Below are 21,270 nucleotides of genomic sequence, written 5' to 3'. Positions count from 1 at the left end.
AAATGAGATATGCTTTAGGCTTCAAGCCACTGATTATTGGATAACACATTAAGGCGATGCTGCATTTTATTAAATCCATATATTCTCTCCCACTCTCTGTGTTTCCTTTCTTTCTTTCACACACACACACACACACACTGTCTCCTCTCTGCTCTCTGCTCATGCTGGTAATTCACATAGAGTATTAGCAGGAGATTCATGTCTGGTGGCTCAGAACTGTTGGAGGTTTGGAATCAGAGATCACACGTAATGTTGACAGCGGGTATTTGACTTCAATATGGCTCATTGGACGGTATTCATGAAGAGAAACCGGAATGAAAAAGGGACACAAATAAGTAAACTTTCATTAGAAACCAGCGAAGTGGAGAGAGTGGCGGTGTTGTTACTGAAACTGAGAGTGCAAGGTCATTTATATCCATTCTAACTCTTTCAAAATGAAGAAAACATGTTTGCTGTGAGTTTAGTGCAGAGAGGATCTGCTGTAGGTTAGTGTGAAGCGCAACGATCAGACCTACGACATCTTACATGTTGGGTGTTGCTACTTCTTCTTACTGACCTTTGACACTTTGTTCTTCCATCTAGTGGTAGCAAAACCAAGATGGCTGTCATCTTAGCAAAGTTATTGCACGCAGGGTTCACTGCTGTTCCTACAAACAAAAAGGATGCTTCTAGAATACGGAGCAAGGAAAATGTATACAGACCAATAAAACATGGAACAAATGTTGCAATTTAGGTGTTTCACAGCAATGTTGGGCTAAAATATACGAATTGTCCCCATATGAGTCCATCATTAACTTAACATCATCAGAAAGTGCTATATTCAATTATCAAAATCCGACCTAATAAAGGAAACTAATCCTAATATTGTGTTAAATCTGAACCGTAGCACCACTAGAACAACCCGATCTGAAGTTGAAACATGACAACCCTGTTAGTGGAGTGACGCGAAGCTGCGGTTGTGAAGCGGGAACGACAGTGACCCGTATTAACCCAGGACTAATTGTTTTGTACAAATTGTCAAGAGGACAATCAGATAGAGCTTGTGTTTAATATCTCATGCATACAAGGGGTTTGTGTGCTAAAGAGGTATGAACATGTATTTCCTGTAACGTGCAGCAGAGGCGGGAGCTTCAGGTTCAGAGGGCAACAGCCTCTTAAGGCCGTGACACACCAAGCAGACATTAAAGAACACGTGGCGACAGAGCCGACTGTTGTGTCGCCTCGCGTTGACTCTGTGCACCGCAAAGACTACAGCCAACAGCAAAGTAGTGCTCACGATCTGCGCTTGCGTGGGAAGAAATAACTCCATAAGTAGTCTGTAATCGACCTATTATGTAAACATATAAGTCGGTGTTAAGGTACACACTTTAAAACGAAGCAGCGTGTGACGACCATGTTCACCACTTACCTTCATCCCAGGAGACCGTGTCGTTGTGAAGATATCCGTGTACATGAATGATCAGCTGAGATGAAGATGAAAAATGAAAAGAGCCTGTGTGTGTGTGTGTGTTGTGTGTGTGTGTGTGTGTGTGTGTGTGTGCGCGCCCTCTTGGCTTTAGTCGTCTGTTTGTTTTCCTCACGTCTGTTTTTCTTCTCGTGCAGTGATTCGCTAAAGCTGAGCGGCCAATCAGAGTGATTTATTTTGCCGACAATCTCCGCCGCTGATTCAACGTGCTGAATCTGCGGCGGAGACGGTGCACACAAAAACAAATGCCGACAGACGCTCACCGACAGCCAGACATTGACCTTGTCACAGCCTTTAAACAGAGAGCCTCCCCCTGCAGTCAGTTCTGCACAGCAGGAAGTGGAGCTGCTTGCTGCAGGTGAGATGTGGGATGTGTTGTCCGGGTTGGTGCTCGATTCAAGAGCTTATCATTATCAAAGACGGTACCCAAAAAACTGTTTTGTTGCACTCTGTTCCTACACCAATAGTGGATGTATGTGCCACTCTTCCCAGCGTGTTGTCTTGTAGGACCCACCAGCATTTCCATGTGTTTGTAATATTGTCATCCAGGCACGGGTTGTTGCATCACTGGATGAGTCGGTCATGCATTTGAATTGTAACTCTTAAAATTGAAAATGTGATGAGTTTGGTGTACACACTCTCCTGGTTGCAGAACACATGCCTGTTGGGGGCCCAGTGTTTCTGTTGGATAGGATGGCTGCTGCCTTCAGTCTCCCCGAACCAAAGCAAGTGTGCTGGAGCAAAAGTCACCTCTCTCTGTGTGAAACAGTCCGTGCTACTACCCAAAGGCTTTACCAAATGAGCTTCGTCAGCTAGGGGCTCATTCCCCCTCATTTCTTTTAGATTCCCACTAAAAGCTTGAAGTGAAGTGACAGAAAAGACCCCACTTACCCACGGCTTTAAATTTTACATGTGAAGCGATGGAACAGTATTTGAGGGAATTCCAACGTTTCAAACGAGTTTCACTTACAGGTTGCATCACAGCCGGTGCAGTATTATCACACTGTGTGTGCTTTGCCAAAAGTGTGTTTGTGTGCTGAGAGAGAGAGAGAGAGAGAGAGAGAGAGAGAGAGAGAGAGAGAGAAGAGAGAGATGAGGAGAGGAGAGAGAGAGATAGATAGAGAGGAGAGAGCTAGAGAGAGCTATCTCCTCTGCTCTCTCTCTCTCATCTATCTCTACTCTCTCTCTCCTCGCTCTCCCTCAACTCACTCCTCCCTTTTGTCCTTGAATCTTGTTTTCCCCCCCAAACTGGGCTCGATGTATCTGTGCCCCTTGTGTGTTATTCCCGGGCTGAGGCAACGGTTGTATATCACTGTGAAAACTGTGAAGCACGGGGCAGAGCGGTCTCTTGAATGACAGCGGCGAAGCATATTGAGGAGAGATATTGGTCTTCGGACTTTCCTGGGAACATGAAGATGAACCAATAACAGCCCTGCACCGGCTGACAACAGCATCAGTTATCTCATTTTCATGCGTGTACTTACTACAAGGTGCAGAGCCGGAGGTGCAGCCTATAGTCCTTTGCGTGGTGTTGCACTTTGTGATCTATATTCAGCCATTTTCAAGAGCGAAAAGAATGTTACGCAGTTCCAGAGAGAGTTAAGTGCTCGTGTTTCCGCCTTGAGTCACATGTCCCACCAGCAGCCTGAGGTTAAATCACACCAGAGTGTCTTTCCTTGTGTCTCGCTAATATGTCTGCTGCAATTCTATCCCACCTGCTGAATAAAAAATTAAAAGTGAACAGACATCCAGCTCTGAAATGCATCCTGTGATGCTTCACTAAAACCTTTGCTCCTGTTGATGTTGACATTTAAGGTGATAGTTGCTGGAGCAATACACTGTCACGTTGCTAAGCATTAGTATAACACCTGATCTATTAACAAATGAGTCAGTAACTTAGAGGGCTGCGGCTTTGTTTGATAGCTGTGTGTTTGTGTATTCATGTTCTCATCTATCATAGTCTGGATGCACACTCACGTCTATGTTGTGCATCTATCCAAACACAAACACACCATGTCAATGCTCCATGCGCAAAACAAATTGGAACACTCTGTACAAGAAAAGCTTGCCTGGGGCTAGTCATTTTGAAATTAAAAGCATGTCTCTTTGTTCAGCCTCGGTTCCAGGAATGAGGGAGGGAACGTGAACGTGTCACATGGAGAAGACAGGAACACTGAGCTAGTGCTGTGATTTTCACAGCCAGTGAATCAGGGAGTCTTTTATCTATTCCCCTCAATCAGGAGACATCCGGCAGGAAAGGTAGGAGGATTAGATTAGCTAGAGAGAGAAAGAGAGAGTGGGTTCTCTAATCCTGATGGGGTTTTCAGAGGTACACCCATCACTGTGGAGAAGCATGCAGTGGGGAGTTGGGTTCGGGAGGGGCTGGCGCGGGACGGTTTGCCTCACTAAACCCTTCACACTTGCATGAAAGAGGTTCCAGCAAACTAGGGGATTAGTCAGAGTGTAATTACACTTTCGGGGCCTCAGAAGTAGCAAAACGTGCGCTGACTGGAACACACCTCAGACGGGCAGGGAAAGAAGGGAGTACCGCCTGTTAAATGTGTTGCCAGGGTGTTGTCGGAGAATTAACTGTCTTTAGAGAACACCAACATCTGAGAGATCAAAGAAGTCTTCATGGACTGTAGATCAACAAGAGGATGTCTCCATCTTGTTGGATTTCAATTAGAGTTTTTACACTACTTTTAGTTTTCTTTCTGGTCTGAATCACGGCTCTCTGTTGCACAGCGGCTGTCAGAACATTGCTATAGCAGCGTTACATTAGCGATATGCAGCGATAACAACTTCTGCATGTTTCAGGTCCGGTCGGTTCCCCTGGAAACTCCCGTGAAATCAGGATTTCTCATTATCATCCTACACAAATGTTTTCCTACTGTTTCTATTTGTTACAATGAAGAGAAGGGAAACATTTAGCCGATAACCCCACAGCTCAGGCACCTCACCCTTTTAAAGAATAAAGATATTAGCAAACAATAACACTAATGACTTAAATCATTAAAGACCGACCAAGGAAGATATTGTTTTATCATAAATGTGATAAATAGTGAGCTTTCTGCAAAATACCCTGTAGCATTGTTCCCTATGTGTTTAAAATATTCAACACTGTGGAACCTCAGGAGGATTTGTGCTTTCTGTAAATTATTGTATCGCTATGCTGTGGTGGAGAATGGACGGTGGGGGCGGGGTGATGTTCTGTTGTTGTGTTATTTCTCACGTTGTGCTCCAAAACAATTTGTTTGAGGGAGGCGTCGCTGGAAGGAGTAATGGCTGCTCGTTGGGTCTGGTTGCAGGGGGGAGAGAGAGACAGTGAGGGATAGAGGGAGCTGGGGGAAGACGGAGAGTGGGCTAGTTTTGAGGTGTTATTGTGTGTGTCGAAAACAACATTTCACTGCAGGGAAGAAATCTGAGATGGTTTGAATCAGCCGTGTTGCCGTCGTCGTTTAATAATGAACCTTTCGATTCCATTCTGTTTTGAATCTCATTTTATCCTCATTGTATTCTCCAGGACCCCGAGGTGAAGCCCTGCAGCATGGCCAGTCTGGGACACTGCCCCACTTCCTGGAGGAACCCGTTGACGCTTACATCGTCAAGAGTAACCCCATCAAGCTGCGGTGTCAAGCTCGGCCTGCTCTTCAAATCTTCTTCAAGTGCAACGGCGAATGGGTCCACCAGAGCCAGCACATGTCTCAGGAGCACACCGACCTGGGGACAGGTACAGCAAACACTGATTAAACAAATCAGCTTTACTCCGCCGGACAAAACGGCGTACACATATACAGACAAACATACAGCTTGCTACTTACCGTATATTTTTTAAAGTTCCCGTCAAGCCTTCCTCCTGTCACTTTGAGTTACGATGATAGCAGTCACGTCTCTGATAGCGAGGACTGAAGTCTTTGGGAACGAACCTTGCAAATGGGGCTTTATGACAATGCCTTCGGCTATGTCCAACCCTGCAAATATATTTGCCTCTGCGTGTCACATTTGATCTAAACTGAAATGACAACTTTTAGACCATGAGAAGGACCTACTTGTTCAATTTTAGGATTCGACTTTGAACTCCGAATGGTGTCTTTTACTGATGCAACTTGTTGAAATGCAGTTGTTGTTGTTTTAACTTCCAATTCAAACCACAAAGAAGAATGTCCTTTTTTCTATTCTTCTTCTAAATCCCTTTTGTCTGTTTTTATTGCATCATGTCATAAATGGGTAATACACAGCTTGTGAAGTCCCTTATTTTTGTTCAGCAAATTGGCTAAAGTGTGCATTCATTGTCATTAAATTGACTGATTCTCAAGTTATACTAGTGCTGGAAAAGTTGAGTTCAAATGAAGCAGATTATTAGCTACACTAATAATTAGGACTAGGTCTGCACTGAACTGTAGGATACATTATTTAGGTCAGAATGGAGGCAACATATTTATGATCTTGCCTCGGCTGCTATTAGTGTTGATGCTTCACTTAACACACAGCACCAATCAATATCTCCCTCCAGAGTTAACAGTGGACCTCTAAAGTTTTACTGTTCCTGGTCTGGATTCATAGCTCTGCTCCCATCTGGCTCCTTATCACCATTCATATCTGTTTCCACCGGGAAGGAGTAATACGGAAGGGAAAGGATGGAGAGACGGAATAATAAGCCGAAAAAAAGAGAACATCTTAAAAATCCACTCTCGTAAAGTGGAACGATCTGTCCAGGCCTGGACTGTGTCAGGAAGTGTTCCTCTTATCAACAGCTGCTGGAAGATGTGACACAATAGAGTGCACGTGGAATTAGGGTATTATATTCGTCTTTATTGTAACCTTGTAGAAAATGTAGAAGCACCATATTTCAGAATAGATCGAAAACCTCGACGGATGGATTTTGTGAGAAGATATGTGTAACAAAAAAGGAATTATTAGCCAAGTGAGTTGTTTCCCATGCACGAATGCACCTCAACATTTAGTTGAAGTGTTATACTGTAAAAGTTCTCGGTAAGTTTGGTGTATGCTATTCTGAGGGCTGCTTCCTGTTTATCAACACTTCATTCAGTTGCTATAGTGCCAGTGCTCAAAGCTGGTGACAATGTTACAGATAGACAGCCAACTCTTGCAAAGTTTAAATTTAATGATGGCAAAAATAACAAGTTGTGATGTTTGTGGAAAAACTGGTAGAAACTGAATAAACCTGCGACTCCATCCTCCTGCCAATGATGTACTTTATATATTATTTATTGTTAGACTGTATGCATTGTCCCCTCTCCTCGCTACATTCCTTAAACCAATAATAGCAATCTTTTCTTTACTTTAACAAAGTAGTTTTAGTTTTTTAAAGCATCTATGATATATAACTTTTAAATCATAACAATGGATCAAATGACTCTGTGTAATGTGACGAACCCACAGAGAACGAGAATGGCTCTCGGAGAGCACAGACCTCCCCCAAGGCCGCTGGTGCATTCACATGCTCCTCCTGGTGGTGCATTCACATGCTCCTCCTGGTGGTGCATTCACATGCTCCTCCCGCTGGTGCATTCACATGCTCCTCCCGGTGGTGCATTCACATGCTCCTCCCGCTGGTGCATTCACATGCTCCTCCCGCTGGTGCATTCACATGCTCCCGGTGGCGCATGGTGCATTCACATGCTCCTCCCGGTGGTGCATTCACATGCTCCCGGTGGTGCATTGGCATGCTCCTCCCGGTGGTGCATTCACATGCTCCTCCCGGTGGTGCATTCACATGCTCCTCCCGGTGGTGCATTCACATGCTCCTCCCGGTGGTGCATTCACATGCTCCTCCCGGTGGTGCTTTCACATGCTGCTCCCGGTGGTGCATGGTGCATTCACATGCTCCTCCCGGTGGTGCATTCACATGCTCCTCCCGGTGGTGCATTCACATGCTCCTCCCGGTGGTGCATTCACATGCTCCCGGTGGTGCATTCACATGCTCCTCCCGGTGGTGCATTCACATGCTCCTCCCGGTGGTGCTTTCACAGGCTCCCGGTGGTGCTTTCACATGCTGCTCCCGGTGGCGCATGGTGCATTCACATGCTCCTCCCGGTGGTGCATTCACATGCTCCTCCCGGTGGTGCATTCACATGCTCCTCCCGGTGGTGCATTCACATGCTCCCAGTGGTGCATTCACATGCTCCTCCCGGTGGTGCATTCACATGCTCCTCCCGGTGGTGCTTTCACAGGCTCCCGGTGGTGCTTTCACATGCTGCTCCCAGTGGTGCATTCACATGCTCCTCCCGGTGGTGCATTCACATGCTCCTCCCGGTGGTGCTTTCACAGGCTCCCGGTGGTGCTTTCACATGCTGCTCCCGGTGGCGCATGGTGCATTCACATGCTGCTCCCGGTGGCGCATGGTGCATTCACATGCTGCTCCCGGTGGCGCATGGTGCATTCACATGCTCCTCCCGGTGGTGCATTCACATGCTCCTCCCGGTGGTGCATTCACATGCTCCTCCCGGTGGTGCATTCACATGCTCCTCCCGCTGGTGCATTCACATGCTCCTCCCGCTGGTGCATTCACATGCTCCTCCCGGTGGTGCATTCACATGCTCCTCCCGGTGGTGCATTCACATGCTCCTCCCGGTGGTGCTTTCACAGGCTCCCGGTGGTGCATTTGCATGCTCCTCGGATGATCCCAACATGGACCCTTTAATCTCCAGTTCCAAGATCCCATTTTCTTGATTATTTAGACACCACATGACTGCAGCATAGATGCCCTATCTCACAATGTTATAACAAGTGAAACATAATTTTTGCACCCATCCCTTTAATTTGGATTCCTTGGCCCTATGCTACACCTTTCCACCAAGTCTCATGAAAATCGTGCCGGTAGTGATTCCGTAATCCTGCTGACAGACAGGCGTACAAATCACGTTTGTTTGCATCGGTTAATGCAGGTTTAAACTTCTACCATAATACATTTAGCAGGAACACAAAGCAGTGCATTACCTTAGATTAGTAGTTTGTTGCCTTTTTATTTCAAAGTTTTTACTCTTCAGAAGATAAACTACTACATGTACATGAGGTAGTGGTCTTCTGGCATGACATGAAAATGTAACAGCTACTTCATTGAATGATGCCTCGAAAGGAAAAAAAAGCTTTGAACAAAATGTCCCCAAATTAATGCCAATATCATTAGATTTTTAAGAACACTAGACCTGGCCATCTTTTACAGCCCACACTTGAATGTGACTACACACTTCAGCAGCCTCCCTCTGAAAGCAGTAAATAGCTTCAAATGTTAACATTATCATTGCTTAACACATCATTTTTGCACAGTGAAGATGTCCTTTCAAGTGTGCTTTCATTTTAGTACCAAATAAGAGATTCCATATCCGTCCTTTCAATCTAACATTAAATGAACAGGAAGGTAAAATGATTCCCCTTTAATGTTTTTGCTCTCAGGCCTTTCTCCATTACATGTTGATTTGTTTTTTTTTTCACATACATTACAACAAGTTTAGAAAGTGAAATGGAAAAAGTAAAAGCCAGGAGCAATACTAGCAATCATTTTATGGCTTTATGAAACCAGAATGCACAACTGTCCAATACTTTGGAGTGGAATTGTGTTTGGATTTGAGTAAAGTGTAAAAAAATGATAACTTCTTTTTTTAAATGTTTGGCAAACAGAGTATTAAAAATCCCATTCATTATTACTACAGGTGGAGAAGCCCTCTTGGGTTTAGCAGCTCAATACCAATGTCACATCTCAGAAACATCTTCTTCTCAGGCACAAACATATAAGTGAATTACATCTATCTATCCAGTATTCACACGTTTACCTACAGTTAGTATAAATCCATCTGCCGCTACATTCAGAGAATAAAACGTATATTTTCTTTTCTACAGCATAGCTTTTTCTGGGCTTTTTGCTGCAACACTTGTCCAGACTGAAATGTCTCAATATTTATTGAGATTGTGTGCAGACATTCATGGTTTCATTCATTTCCCAGATGATGAATTCTAATTACTTCAGTCCCATTCATCAGAATTTGACAAGGCAGCGTGCAGGCAGCATGAATACACAGTTTCTAAACAGCGAATCCTGAAATGCGTCAAACATAAACGAAATCCGCTTCATAAGCGAAAGCATGAAATCAAAAAAGCATTATCCTTAAAAATAAATAGGACATTTATAGAACAATTTAAGAGCATAAAGGAAAGTTGATGTCTTTTTGTTCTACTCGTGGGCTCTTCGAATTCTCAGCGCTGACGAAGCGAGTAAGTGGGTGTTGAGGCTGCGGGCGTGAATCCCTGCAGGGGGGATGAACTGTCCTTGAGTGTGTTGGTGAGAGTGCGCTGGGTGGCTTCATCACGCCCTTCACTCACTGATGGAAGAGAAGAAGATGGAGTGCCGATGATCCTGCAGCATCGTTTTGTTATTCTCTCCAGTGGGAAACTGAGCTTGTATACACACACACTCAATGACTGGACGAAAGAAGGTCAGACATTTTTTGTTTTAGAGCGTGGTTATCTTCTGACGCCACATTTGCATTGACATTCATGTTCCTCACAGAATTAATTGGAACAACTCTTGTAAATCCATCTAGGGTCATCAGATACAAATTTGAATGCGTCTAATACTTTGGTTAAAAAACTGTCTGATATTCCCATCGGCCTCAGCTCTACTTTGTGCTTTTTACATAGCGTTAGTGTTCTGACATGCTGAACTTAGATGGTGAGCAAGCAATTTACACTTGTTACTATGTAAGATGATCCAGGATATTTTAATCTGTGACAAGTTCAGCAGCTGCTGACAACTAAAGAGGAAAGTAATTGTTAAATATACAGACAAATACGGGCTGATTACCGCTTACTTTCAGAGAATACTTCATCAAAACAACACTTTTGATGAGCATGGAGTAAGTATTCTCCATCATTTAGGCTATGATGGCTTAAAGTTGGCAGGTATTATGTCGCTGCAAACTAGATTAAAAGGTTGTCAGCCATGTAAACATCTTCATGTTAACATGGCCGTTGTGAGACGTTAGCATGCTGATGTTAGTGTGCAGCTCAAAGCTCTGCTCTGCCTCACACGCTAACTGTAGACGTTTAGTCTTGTTTGCACACTGACTGTACATGACGATCTCTTTTATGGAGAAAAATGGCAGCTTGTCTTCCTTTTTCTTTTATTCACCTTCTCCCATTCACTCCCTCACTCTTCATTGCCTTTCCTTATTGTTTTCTTTCCTCTTATCACACACGAACATAAATATCTAACCTTAAATACTGATTCAGTGAGTGTTTCTAAACAGTCGGTCACTAGCTGTGCTGTATACACAGTCGGAGGTGGGTCAACACGCTCCATGTTGAGAAAATGAACACCTCGCCAAAGCAAAAACACTTCTGGCTGTCACTCCAGCTTAATCTGTTGGAGGCATTTGAACAGCTGTATCTCGATTCAAGCTATTATAGTCTGACGCAGGTGGTGGAATGGCCCCTGGGTTCAGCAGCGAGCAGGGGGCTGCAGCTATTAAAGCAGTAAGCTGTGAATTAAATGCAGATACTCAACAACACATGCCCTAACATTATTTGACCAGGACGCAGCTAACTCAGCGAGATATTTCAGCTCAGATGTGCCTTCCAGGAGACGGAGCGGCAAAAAGAAACGTAGAAACAGAAAGAAGGAAATATCCATTACAGCTTGTGTGAAAAGCTTTGACTGCTGTTGCCCTGAGCATGAGGAAAAAGTTGTAACTGGATGAATCGTGTTGGGTTTCTCGATACGTTTCTTGATGTAAGATGTGTAGCGGAGTAAGAAGATATGCTAACACCATGTAATGGCTGAATATTTCTCTTCCTCTCCACAAGCTAATCCTCACTGCTCAAGTTTATAAGATAAAGATTGAATTGTATTTCATGTAAGTCGTTGAAATGTTGCAGAAATGCACACATCTGAAGCATTAAGTTTGAGCTTTATTATGTGTTAGACAACTACTTTAATGATGTTTTTCTTGCACCACAAACACAACCTTGTGCACTCGACAGTTGGCAGCTGAAAGAATTATCTTTTCTTCACTTGTTGTTTATGTATATTTTTCCTACTGGAAGATTATCACCCTTATCGGTTAGTAGTTTTAAAAACAACCTTCTGCCCAGAGACAATTTCTAAATTCTACACAGACCAAGAGTTCAGACAGTAAACACATCATTTCTTGTCTTGTGAAGATTTAGAGCAGACACTGATGTCATGTATCACTGCAGGATATCGTGTAGGCTGTAATGAATTCCCATTTATTATCGTTATGCAGTTATTATGAATAATAATAGGAGCATTGTTGTGCTGTTCAAACCGCTAACTGGGCTGTCAAACATTTATATTTCATCTAAAGAAATGTTTAGAGGGATAAAAGAGGAAATTAAATGTTGGACATCAACATGTTGCTTCTCTCTGTTTGAGTTTATTACATGCATTGTCTTATCAGGTTTGTCTTATATTTCAGTATTAGTAGTACCTTTTATTGTACAGATTACATCGTCAGGACAGTGTGCTGCGATAGAAATGTTATCAGCAGACGGGTGATGTGTGGTGAGTAGCAAGGCCAGTGAAGATATAATAACTGAATGTTGTGAGATGCATGCATTAGTTATGAGCACTGGGAAACCGAAATGTGTTGGCCAGGTGTTAAAAGAAAAGTGGGAAACATGCTTATTTGCTTTCTGGCCAAGAGTTGGATGAGAAGATAAATATCACTCTAGTCTCTGTGCGCTACATATGAAGCTGCAGCTAGCTTAGCTTAGCTTAGCTTAGCTTAGCTTAGTTTAGCGGGAAACGACGGAATATTTCTTTGTCAAGACCTGTCCGGCCACTGGCAGAGACTCCATGAAGGTAAGTCCGACACATAATCCCCATTAAACGGTGTTCATGAGCGAGTTTTGAAGGTGGTGGTAGGCTAGCTGTTTCCCCCCTTAACTAAGCTAGCAGTAGCTTCATATTTAGCGTAAAGACCTCAGAGTTTCCCTTTTAAACACAGACTATGTGGCCATTATTTAATAATCAAAGATAGATATTATGGGGTAACAGGAAGACGCTTCTCGATTGACAACTTTGAAACAGTGAGGTAAGAGCTGAAGCACGCTGACAGAGGGATGTGGTGATTAACAGTAGACTAACTTTCTTAGCCAGTCTCATTACTGGTGTCACCTTTTAAACAGCTGTGGCATTTTGAAAATAATCCACTGAAAAAGGAGAGTTAATGTTTGCATGATGATGAGTTTGTAGACGTGAATATAAATAAGGCACAACAAATCTGTCGCCAAATGCAGATGGTGGAGCATTTAAAGAGGAATTGTGGAGAAATGGAAAATGCAGAGTTGGAAATGCCCCGAACATTTCCCAGCGATCCGCTGCACTGAACCTGCACACCCTGTTGTGGGCTTCAATACAATGTGTACAGTATCTGTAGAAACACAAATACTATTCAAGTTGTTTTATGCTGTATCACATCATATCGCAGCTTTAAATGTATTTCGAGAATTCAGATGAGATCCCGCTTTTGCCTGAGCAAAAAAGGAGGCCATGACGCGCGGGAATATCGCCTGCTGGTAAGCCAGTGTTTCTCCATGAGAGAGATGGAGGAAGAGAAAGATAGAGTGATAATTGTCTCAATGTTTTTCACTGAGAGCCGCTTGTGTCCAGTACAACCACAGGATGTCACATAAACTAGCAGAAATAGCAAGCGGCCAGTTTGATGATGTGCAGAAGTCTTTGTGGTGGTCTGAAGGAGCCTGGTGGATTTAATCAATGCAAACACGGTGGATCGATGTGCGCAGTGGCTCAGGCCGAGTGCTCTGCCTTTCCCATGGAGGATGCAGATTCACCACATACATCTGTCCTGCTGCCTTCAGATAGTTTTAAGGATTTAATTACAATAACTGAAGGAGAAGGCTTTTATAGTTTCACTATAAAGCAACTGTAGATGACGGATGCTGATAAGAAGTGCCAATTAATTTCTTCCTGCGGAGTGTGTTCTTTTTCTGAAATCACTTTACTTGCTTGGGAGTGTTTAATTAAAACTGGCTATTTTAATTATTTAGCAGCATTTAGCATTTGCTTGTTGTCACAATCACCAAAATATCAACTGAGCTCTCCATAAAGAAATATAAGAAACACGGTTATTGGATGTCTATTCTTACTACATACACAATATGATCCCGCTTTCACCCAACTTTGCTCTGTGCTGCATCTTTTAAATAAAATTACTGTTTGTTTGTGCCACTCGTCGCGCAATCGTGCCAAACACTCGGGAATAAAACAAATCAAAACACCAACATGTCAAAGTGCTGCTTGTGGTAATCTTTGCACCGCCATGAAAATCAGGCAGGCGAGCAAAAGAAGGATGCTTCCCCAAATATCGTTCCCTAAATTTAGACACAGAATAAACACAGAGAAAGAGATGATAAAACAGTCGAGCGTTCTAGTTTCCGATGATATCTTTGGCTTCCTCTTTAACTGAAGGCTGATCGATTCCTGAATTATTAGTGTAACTGTCTCATCAGTGCTTTAAGTGGATGGACGTCTCACATTGGAGCACATAATACACACATTAACATTCCTCTTAGTGCATGCGCTCCTTGCATCTCTGCTGCTGTTCAGTCGCCTCATTCGGTTCGGAGAATTCATACAACACATTTAGTGTCCTGTGAAAAGCATGTTTCTCCTAAATATCTACTTTTCATTAGCTAAGAAGAGAACAGCCTTTATCTTTACGACTTCACAGGTAATCCAATGGGTTTCTAAAAAGGTTTATTTCGCTTAGGAAGTAAAAGTATTTGCTTAATACTGAAGTTTATCAAAAGATTACAAAATGAATGGAGGTAAATGGTTTTCTCTGGTGAAACACAGTTCTGTGCTTTTACATCCATGTGCTTAATTAACGGAGATCAGTAAGAATAAATGCTTAGTGTCCTTTTTTAATAAGGCATACACCTCATTAATCGTGACACTTGGCTCACCCCTATATAACAGAGCCTCAGCAGCTTTTATTAACACAATTGTTACATTTTTTATTGGTGATTTTGCCCCTTTTTTATTATTTTGTTAGGCCCATTGAAGGTTCACTGCTTGAGCTCTGCACAAATAAAATCTGTGATGTGTGTTTTCAACACTGCAAAGCTAACATTGTCTATATTCAGACTGTAGGTTGTTGTTGTTGTTAGCTACATCAGTTGCTTGTTATTGTCGTCTTGTACTGAAAACAATAGCAGAGACCAAAAGGGAGAGAAGAGGGAAGCAGAATCGGGCAGTGGGAGGCTTATTGCTGCGGTCCACTTGTGTGGAAATATCAGTAAGTAGATGGAATTGAATTTACATTATCTTATCAGTTTGGGTATATGAAGATATTTTCCCACTGATTTGAAATAGTGAGCGTTCCTTGTGGGGGTTTAAAGTGTGAGAATAGGTGTAAATCTGTATTGTGCACACATGAGGGAGTGTTTTTCCCCATCCAGTGTGGATTTTATGATGTTGAGCAAATATAGTTTCTGGCTTTACGAGCATCAAAATGTGGCTTTATGTTTGTGTGGCGTCGCTGTGGCACTAAAGGTAACTGGCCTAACGTGAACCGTGACACAAGAGACTGATCGGGGCTGACGGTAATGGCCGCCCCACATACTTTAAACACAAATGGGGAGAGCGGTCTGTGGAGAACGTATTCAAATGTTGTTAGTCAACTCCTGACACTGCAGCCTGAGAGTCAAATGCACCGCGGGAGAGAAAGAAAGAGAGGTGCTAAATAATAACACGGAAAGTTTACATCCTAAATATTTAACTACATGATGTTGCTGATCTGAAATCATATATTTCTTTATATGAATTCAGTACAAAGATAATCTTTAAACCCAAAGTTTGGATTTCTTATCCCTTCTGGAATTGTTAAGCCTTTTGATAAAGCACATGCAGACAAAGCTCAGCTGGATATTTCATGTAATCACAGATTTGAACCTCCTTTCAGGAAAAACCAGCTCTCAACATCTCAGAGTGATTTTAGGAAACTGTATCGAGTCTTTATAAACAGCAAATCAGTCGGTTTCTGTGATTTAAAGAGGAATAGACTTGTCTTTTAACATTTCAAAGGCAAAATAAAATAAGGCCAGTTGCTGGAAACAAAAGCCAGATTGCTTCGCAGCGCGCTGCATACAGTACTGTGACCTTTCAACAGAAGATTTTATTTGTGTCTCTGTTGAAACGCTGTAAGAGGGGGGTTAGAGATGGAAATGAGTGATATAACTCAGGAGATTATTGAAGGACAGAGTGAAAGAAGAGCAGAGAGGAAGGAGGAACAGAGGGGATATCTGTGCCTATATACTTCAGCTGAAAGGATGATACCCTGATGGAGAGATAAGAGAAAGAGAGGATAAGGGAGAAAGAGGACATTGGAAAATGGAGAGGGTGATGGGGAGAGTGAAAGAGAGGCTGAAAATGGATACCACGTCGATTGTGTCGAGAAGAGGAGGGGATAGCAGCTCCAGCAGTTTCAGTGATGAAGAGATAGTGATTGAGGGAAAGCGTTTGAATGCAGGGAGGATAGAGAAAGTATGGATATCTATTCCTGTTGATCCTCTGTCAAAGACTGACTCCACTGTTGTGTACTATGATCCCATCCAGAGAGATACCATCAACCAGGCATGAACTCAGGACAAAGAGAGGAAGGTGGGGAGGGAAAGTGAAATGCCTCGGAGTCTCTGTGTCACAAAGTATTAGTTAAGGAAATGCAAGTGAAACAACTGAAGTGGCCCACAGAGTGAAATCTACTTGTGTATGCAAATATGGCTCCTAATAAGCAGACACGCAATTTTTTTTTTTTGGATAAACATAAACAAGGCGACTGGGGGAACGACACGAATAAGGACTCGCAGCATTTTAATGGCTGAATTATCATGATTTTCTTATGCACGGAGTAATGCGTCCCTTTTGGTTCCACGATTAAGTATGACACACACAGCTGGGACCAGACTGAAGATGTTGCTGGGAGCATGTTCCGCTTGTCTAGCAGGGTTCGTCTGTGTCTGGCTCTCAGCCAACCCTCACAGCCCCCACATGCTTAGCTGCATGCCGCAATGTCACATCACACAAACATTTCCCAAAGCTAGGTTCACATCAGACTGACGAGCTCCTAAAGCTATACCCATCCACCTCAGCCTGCAGCCCACGCCGTGTCACCCACTATGTGCACAGCTGCCTCACGAGGATCCCTAAAACAGAACTCTGAAAATCCCCATCCGACGTGGCTTTAAGTACGAGGGAGCCATCCTGGACCTGGTTGAGCTGAGCCAAACCACTAGAGTTCTGCCGAGCTGCTTGGATCAGGAGCCACTTGTAGCTGGCGCCGCCTGACTCCCTTTGGGCCTTTTTCATAGACTCAGCCAAGGCGAAACAATGGGCCAAAGCCGGGAGAAATCACACCACAGGCCCCGCGCCAGGCAGACCAAAAGAGAGACGGAGAAAGAAAGAGAGAGCGAGAATAACGTGGGATGATAAGTAAGCATCAGCATTGGTATATCTCATCCTGACTCCTTTATAGAGGCTACATAGAGACATATTAAAGGATATGATTAAAGGGGCATATGGGAGCTGCTCCACCGTGAGGGCTGTTGTCAAGGCTTTGTGGTGCTCTGTGAAGAGCCGCTGGCATGAGCCTGAAGGAAAGAGAGGCAGACGAGAAGGCGAGGTGGCTCGAGGCCCATGGAAGGAGTTTAATGGATGTTGGTATTCCTGAACGCAGAGAAGTGACCGCATGTCATCGACATGACCAAGCAGTTATTGGATAATATCTCTAACGCGGTGTCATTGCAGGCTACTTGGAAAGGAGACTAAGCTCTCTGATCTCTGCCTAATGTGAGGGAACCTGGGAGTCAGACTGTCTTTCTGATTTCTCTCTTTGTTTATCTTGCCTTCAGCAGATACTCCATGGTCCTCACTCAAACCAACAAAAGCCACCCTTCACTGTGGGTGTATATTTATTGCAAGTATTTCATGCATTTGTGTCTGAATATGTGTGTGTTGCAAGCTGATTTTTTGAAATAGACTGATATGGAAAGCATAGCTTTTTGTTTTTCTGAGGTGTTCTCACCGTGTGCCAGAGTGAATCTGCAGAGATGTAGTTTACTCCACCCTCAGAGTCACTTCCTGCTTCACACGCTGCAGACTGCTGTTCATGCATTAGTGTCTTCTGTTTTCTTCATCAATAATAAAGATGATGGCGTCTAATTGTGAAAAAGACACTGGTCTCCTTTGTGATTAAGGCTATTGTCACATCCCGGTAGTTGAAATTGCTTGTCAAAAAGCACTCACTGAAGTTTAGAGGTTACATAACATACAGATATGGTTCGAGGTTAGTTGTGTTAAGAATAAAGTAATATGTGTCACACAGATTGTATAGTGTATAGTTTCAAGTTCAAGCTTCAAGTTTTATCTGTATGTAGGTTAACACAGCGTAACTGGTTTTAAATTAAATGTGTATATGTGTATATATATGTATATACATTTATATATATGTAAAATGTGTGTATATATATATATAGATATATCACATTACATATATATACATATTTATATGTGTTTATAAGGTATATAGATATTGATATAATGTAAATGTAGATATATAGTATATAATTATATATAAGATAATGCTATAAATTTACAATATATCATTATAGTGTGATAATGATATACAGTAGATATACATATATATATATATACATTACATATGTATGTCATTTCATTTATATACATACATTTTATATATATGTATATATATTTAGATATATATATATATATATATATATATATATATTATGTCTATATTATATACTTTACATATATATACATATTATAATATATAATATATCATATATATATATATGTATATATATATATACATTTACATATATATATATGTGTATATATATAATACATTTACATATATATATATGTGTATATATATATACATATATAGTGTATAACTTTACATATATATATATAAAAATAGATCTACACATAATATATATGTAATTATATTATTATATGATAAATGTATATACATTATGTATATATATGTATATAATTTATATATATGTATATATATATATATACATTTACATATATATACATATATATATGTGTATATATATGTATATATATATATATGTAAATGTATATACATATATATATGTGTATATATATATATATACATATATATATATAAATGTATATACATATATATATATATATATATATATGTGAAATATTTAAAAATAAGTATTATATGCAATTTAGTTAAACAATAATAACAAAATGTACACGTATGAAGTAAAAGGGGGGTTGTGCAGTACAATAAATAATAATATTTACTTATATTATCTTATTCTACTGTTGTTTATACAAATTAAAGACCAATTCATACGTTCCACTTCGGTCCTCATGAAGTAAACGTCGCTATCCGCCACGTCAACAAACTAAATGAATGTGTTCCAATACCCATACTATACATATACAATAACTATATATTAAGTATGCCTGAAAACAAGATATAGTATGTCCCAAAAATACAATATGTCAAATGCAGTTTGCCAAAAAATACCAGGATGTCCTGCTAGTTAAAAGACAAAGTATGCAATCTGGAGCGCAGCCATTGTTTGGCAGAGAGGTTGTGTGAGGAGAGCCACCATCACGGCTGTTACCCCCATTTATGTAATTCATCATTAAAGGAATACAAAGACAGTCAAATGGCGTTGAGCAGAAACAGAAAAGGAAATTAAACTAATTACTAATTAATCAGCGAAGCCCTCGACTCGCTGCACTGCCAGGATACTATCTGTATCTGTTTATGTCACAAAAATGTCTGTCTTTGTATCTGCATTCATATTTATTCTGGATGCTGTCTACATGTCTTGTTGTGTGTGTGTTACATTACTACTAATCAGTAAAACATGATTTGTGTTTGTATCCTATGGAAAGACATCTGTGTAACTGTTGAGAGTCCAGGTGGAAAATACAAGTCATGCATTGGGCCATTAAACATGATTTTGTGTTTATAACGAGAGGACATAGAGAGCTGTTGACGTGCCAATTTGCATGCATTTGTGAAACAAACCCTAACTTTAGTGCGTTTACTGTCAAGTCGCGCACAGTGCCAGACTTTAATATCTGATCATGAGTTTGAAATAACACCTGTGGAACACCTCGAGTCATCCTGCACCGTGCAACTAATCTGCTTAAACCCGACGAGAAGCATTTGTGGATGAGCCTCGCTAATTCTTTATCCATGGAAAGTTGTGCTGCTTTGGACACTACTGTAGCCGTTGCTATTAACACAATTTATTAAGACTTTAAAAGTCTAAATTTGCCCCATTACTGGAGTGCAATCTTGTGTTTTTATTTCTCTGTAGTTAAATCTGCCTCGCTCTCACTTAATCAGACAGCCATGTTGATTAAGTCTCTAATTTGTAGCGGTGGAAAGGAGGAGGAGGCGGCGTGCGCGCGTGCGCATTGTACATGATATCAGTCAGTCACTGCAGAGGATTACACTGTCTTCAGAGGAAATTACTGCTTTACATTAGTTCATTAGGCTTCCTTTGATAACCTTTCATTCTATATTATTAGTTTTCATTTAATCCTGTCCAGTATCTGAGCTGCTGTTTGCAATGTACGGTATGACGGCAAAGCCTGTGGAGAGACAACTCCTCTACAAGTGTAATTAAGCAATAAGTCACAAGAGGCCCAGCGTTACAGTGATTTCTGAACAGCTGCTGTGAGATGTGTTGTTAGGAACAAACTATTAGCTGAACTACAAAGCAGTGTAAAATGAAAATAGTGTAAAAAAAAAGTAGTTCATTAAAATCAATTAGTAACAATGAAAATCAATTAAAAAAAAGTATTATATTCTAAATTATAATCCTTTTAATACTATTTATTTATTACATTTTTTGGTAAAAGCCATTCATTATATTTACATTCTTTAATGAATTAAATTAGCTACACACGAGGGATTCACAGGAACAGCATGTTCATTAATATCAACCTCACAGTGTACTGATCACTTTCCTACAGCTTCACTAGGTTAATGCAAGAATTATTCAAATATATATATATATATCTAGATATATGTATAGATATTTCTTTTTTTAATTCATATATGTATATAATTATATAGCTATATAAGTTGAGTCAGCTGTGAGCTGCATCACTGCGGCTCATATTTGGCCTTTTATCAGTTCCACCTCCATCTACCATTAGGCTGTAATGAGGGGGGGGGGGTGGTATTGTAATTGTCACTCCTTATTCCCCCTCTGTGCATTCCTAATGATATACTGCTGAAAGTGAAAAGGTTGGAGGCTAGACCCCTAATTTTAGCTGTTCATAACTCTGTATTCATATATTAATACATATATTCAAGTTGGCTGACTGAGGTTTCAGGACGTCACATGTGCAGGTTGAAAGCTGCAATTACCTAGACACACAATAAAGCCACCCTGTAATGCATTAATGGTCAGCGCTTGTCATCTTTGTTTGTCCGCTGCCCAGCTCGTTATGAGCTGCATCACACACAACACTCGGGTACTAACCTGTGTGACGATAAGCCCTGTTCTGCTGCAGAGATCGATGATTTGATCGTGTATAGAAAGTATCTGTGTTCAGATAAAGTATTCAATTGCATTGTTTTTCCTACTTTAAATTATAAGCCCCCTTCAAATGTTTTCAAAAATAAAAAAAGAGTGCTCCCGTAAAACAATAAGAGGCCGATGTGTTCCTCCTCTCAGTTAGTGCTTCCGCTGGAAAGCATTTAGTGTCACTT

At 41.4% G+C, this 21,270-nt stretch overlaps 1 protein-coding gene across 2 annotated transcripts in view; it reads left to right on the top strand.

Annotated features, from left to right (window-relative positions):
* The window catches only part of LOC115016601 (netrin receptor UNC5D-like), a 140,995-nt gene that overhangs the window by 82,762 nt on the left and 36,963 nt on the right, over nt 1-21,270 (top strand). For both annotated transcript variants that reach the window (XM_029444462.1, XM_029444461.1), the window contains exon 3: nt 4,989-5,195. In XM_029444462.1, coding sequence (XP_029300322.1) covers nt 4,989-5,195 — 207 coding nt within the window. The remainder of the gene's footprint in view (nt 1-4,988; nt 5,196-21,270) is intronic.

Source organism: Cottoperca gobio, chromosome 12, assembly GCF_900634415.1.
Source record: "Cottoperca gobio chromosome 12, fCotGob3.1, whole genome shotgun sequence".
Lineage (NCBI taxonomy): Eukaryota > Metazoa > Chordata > Actinopteri > Perciformes > Bovichtidae > Cottoperca > Cottoperca gobio.
The sequence above is the reverse complement of the archived record's forward strand: the minus strand, read 5'-3'. Positions and strand labels throughout refer to the sequence as shown.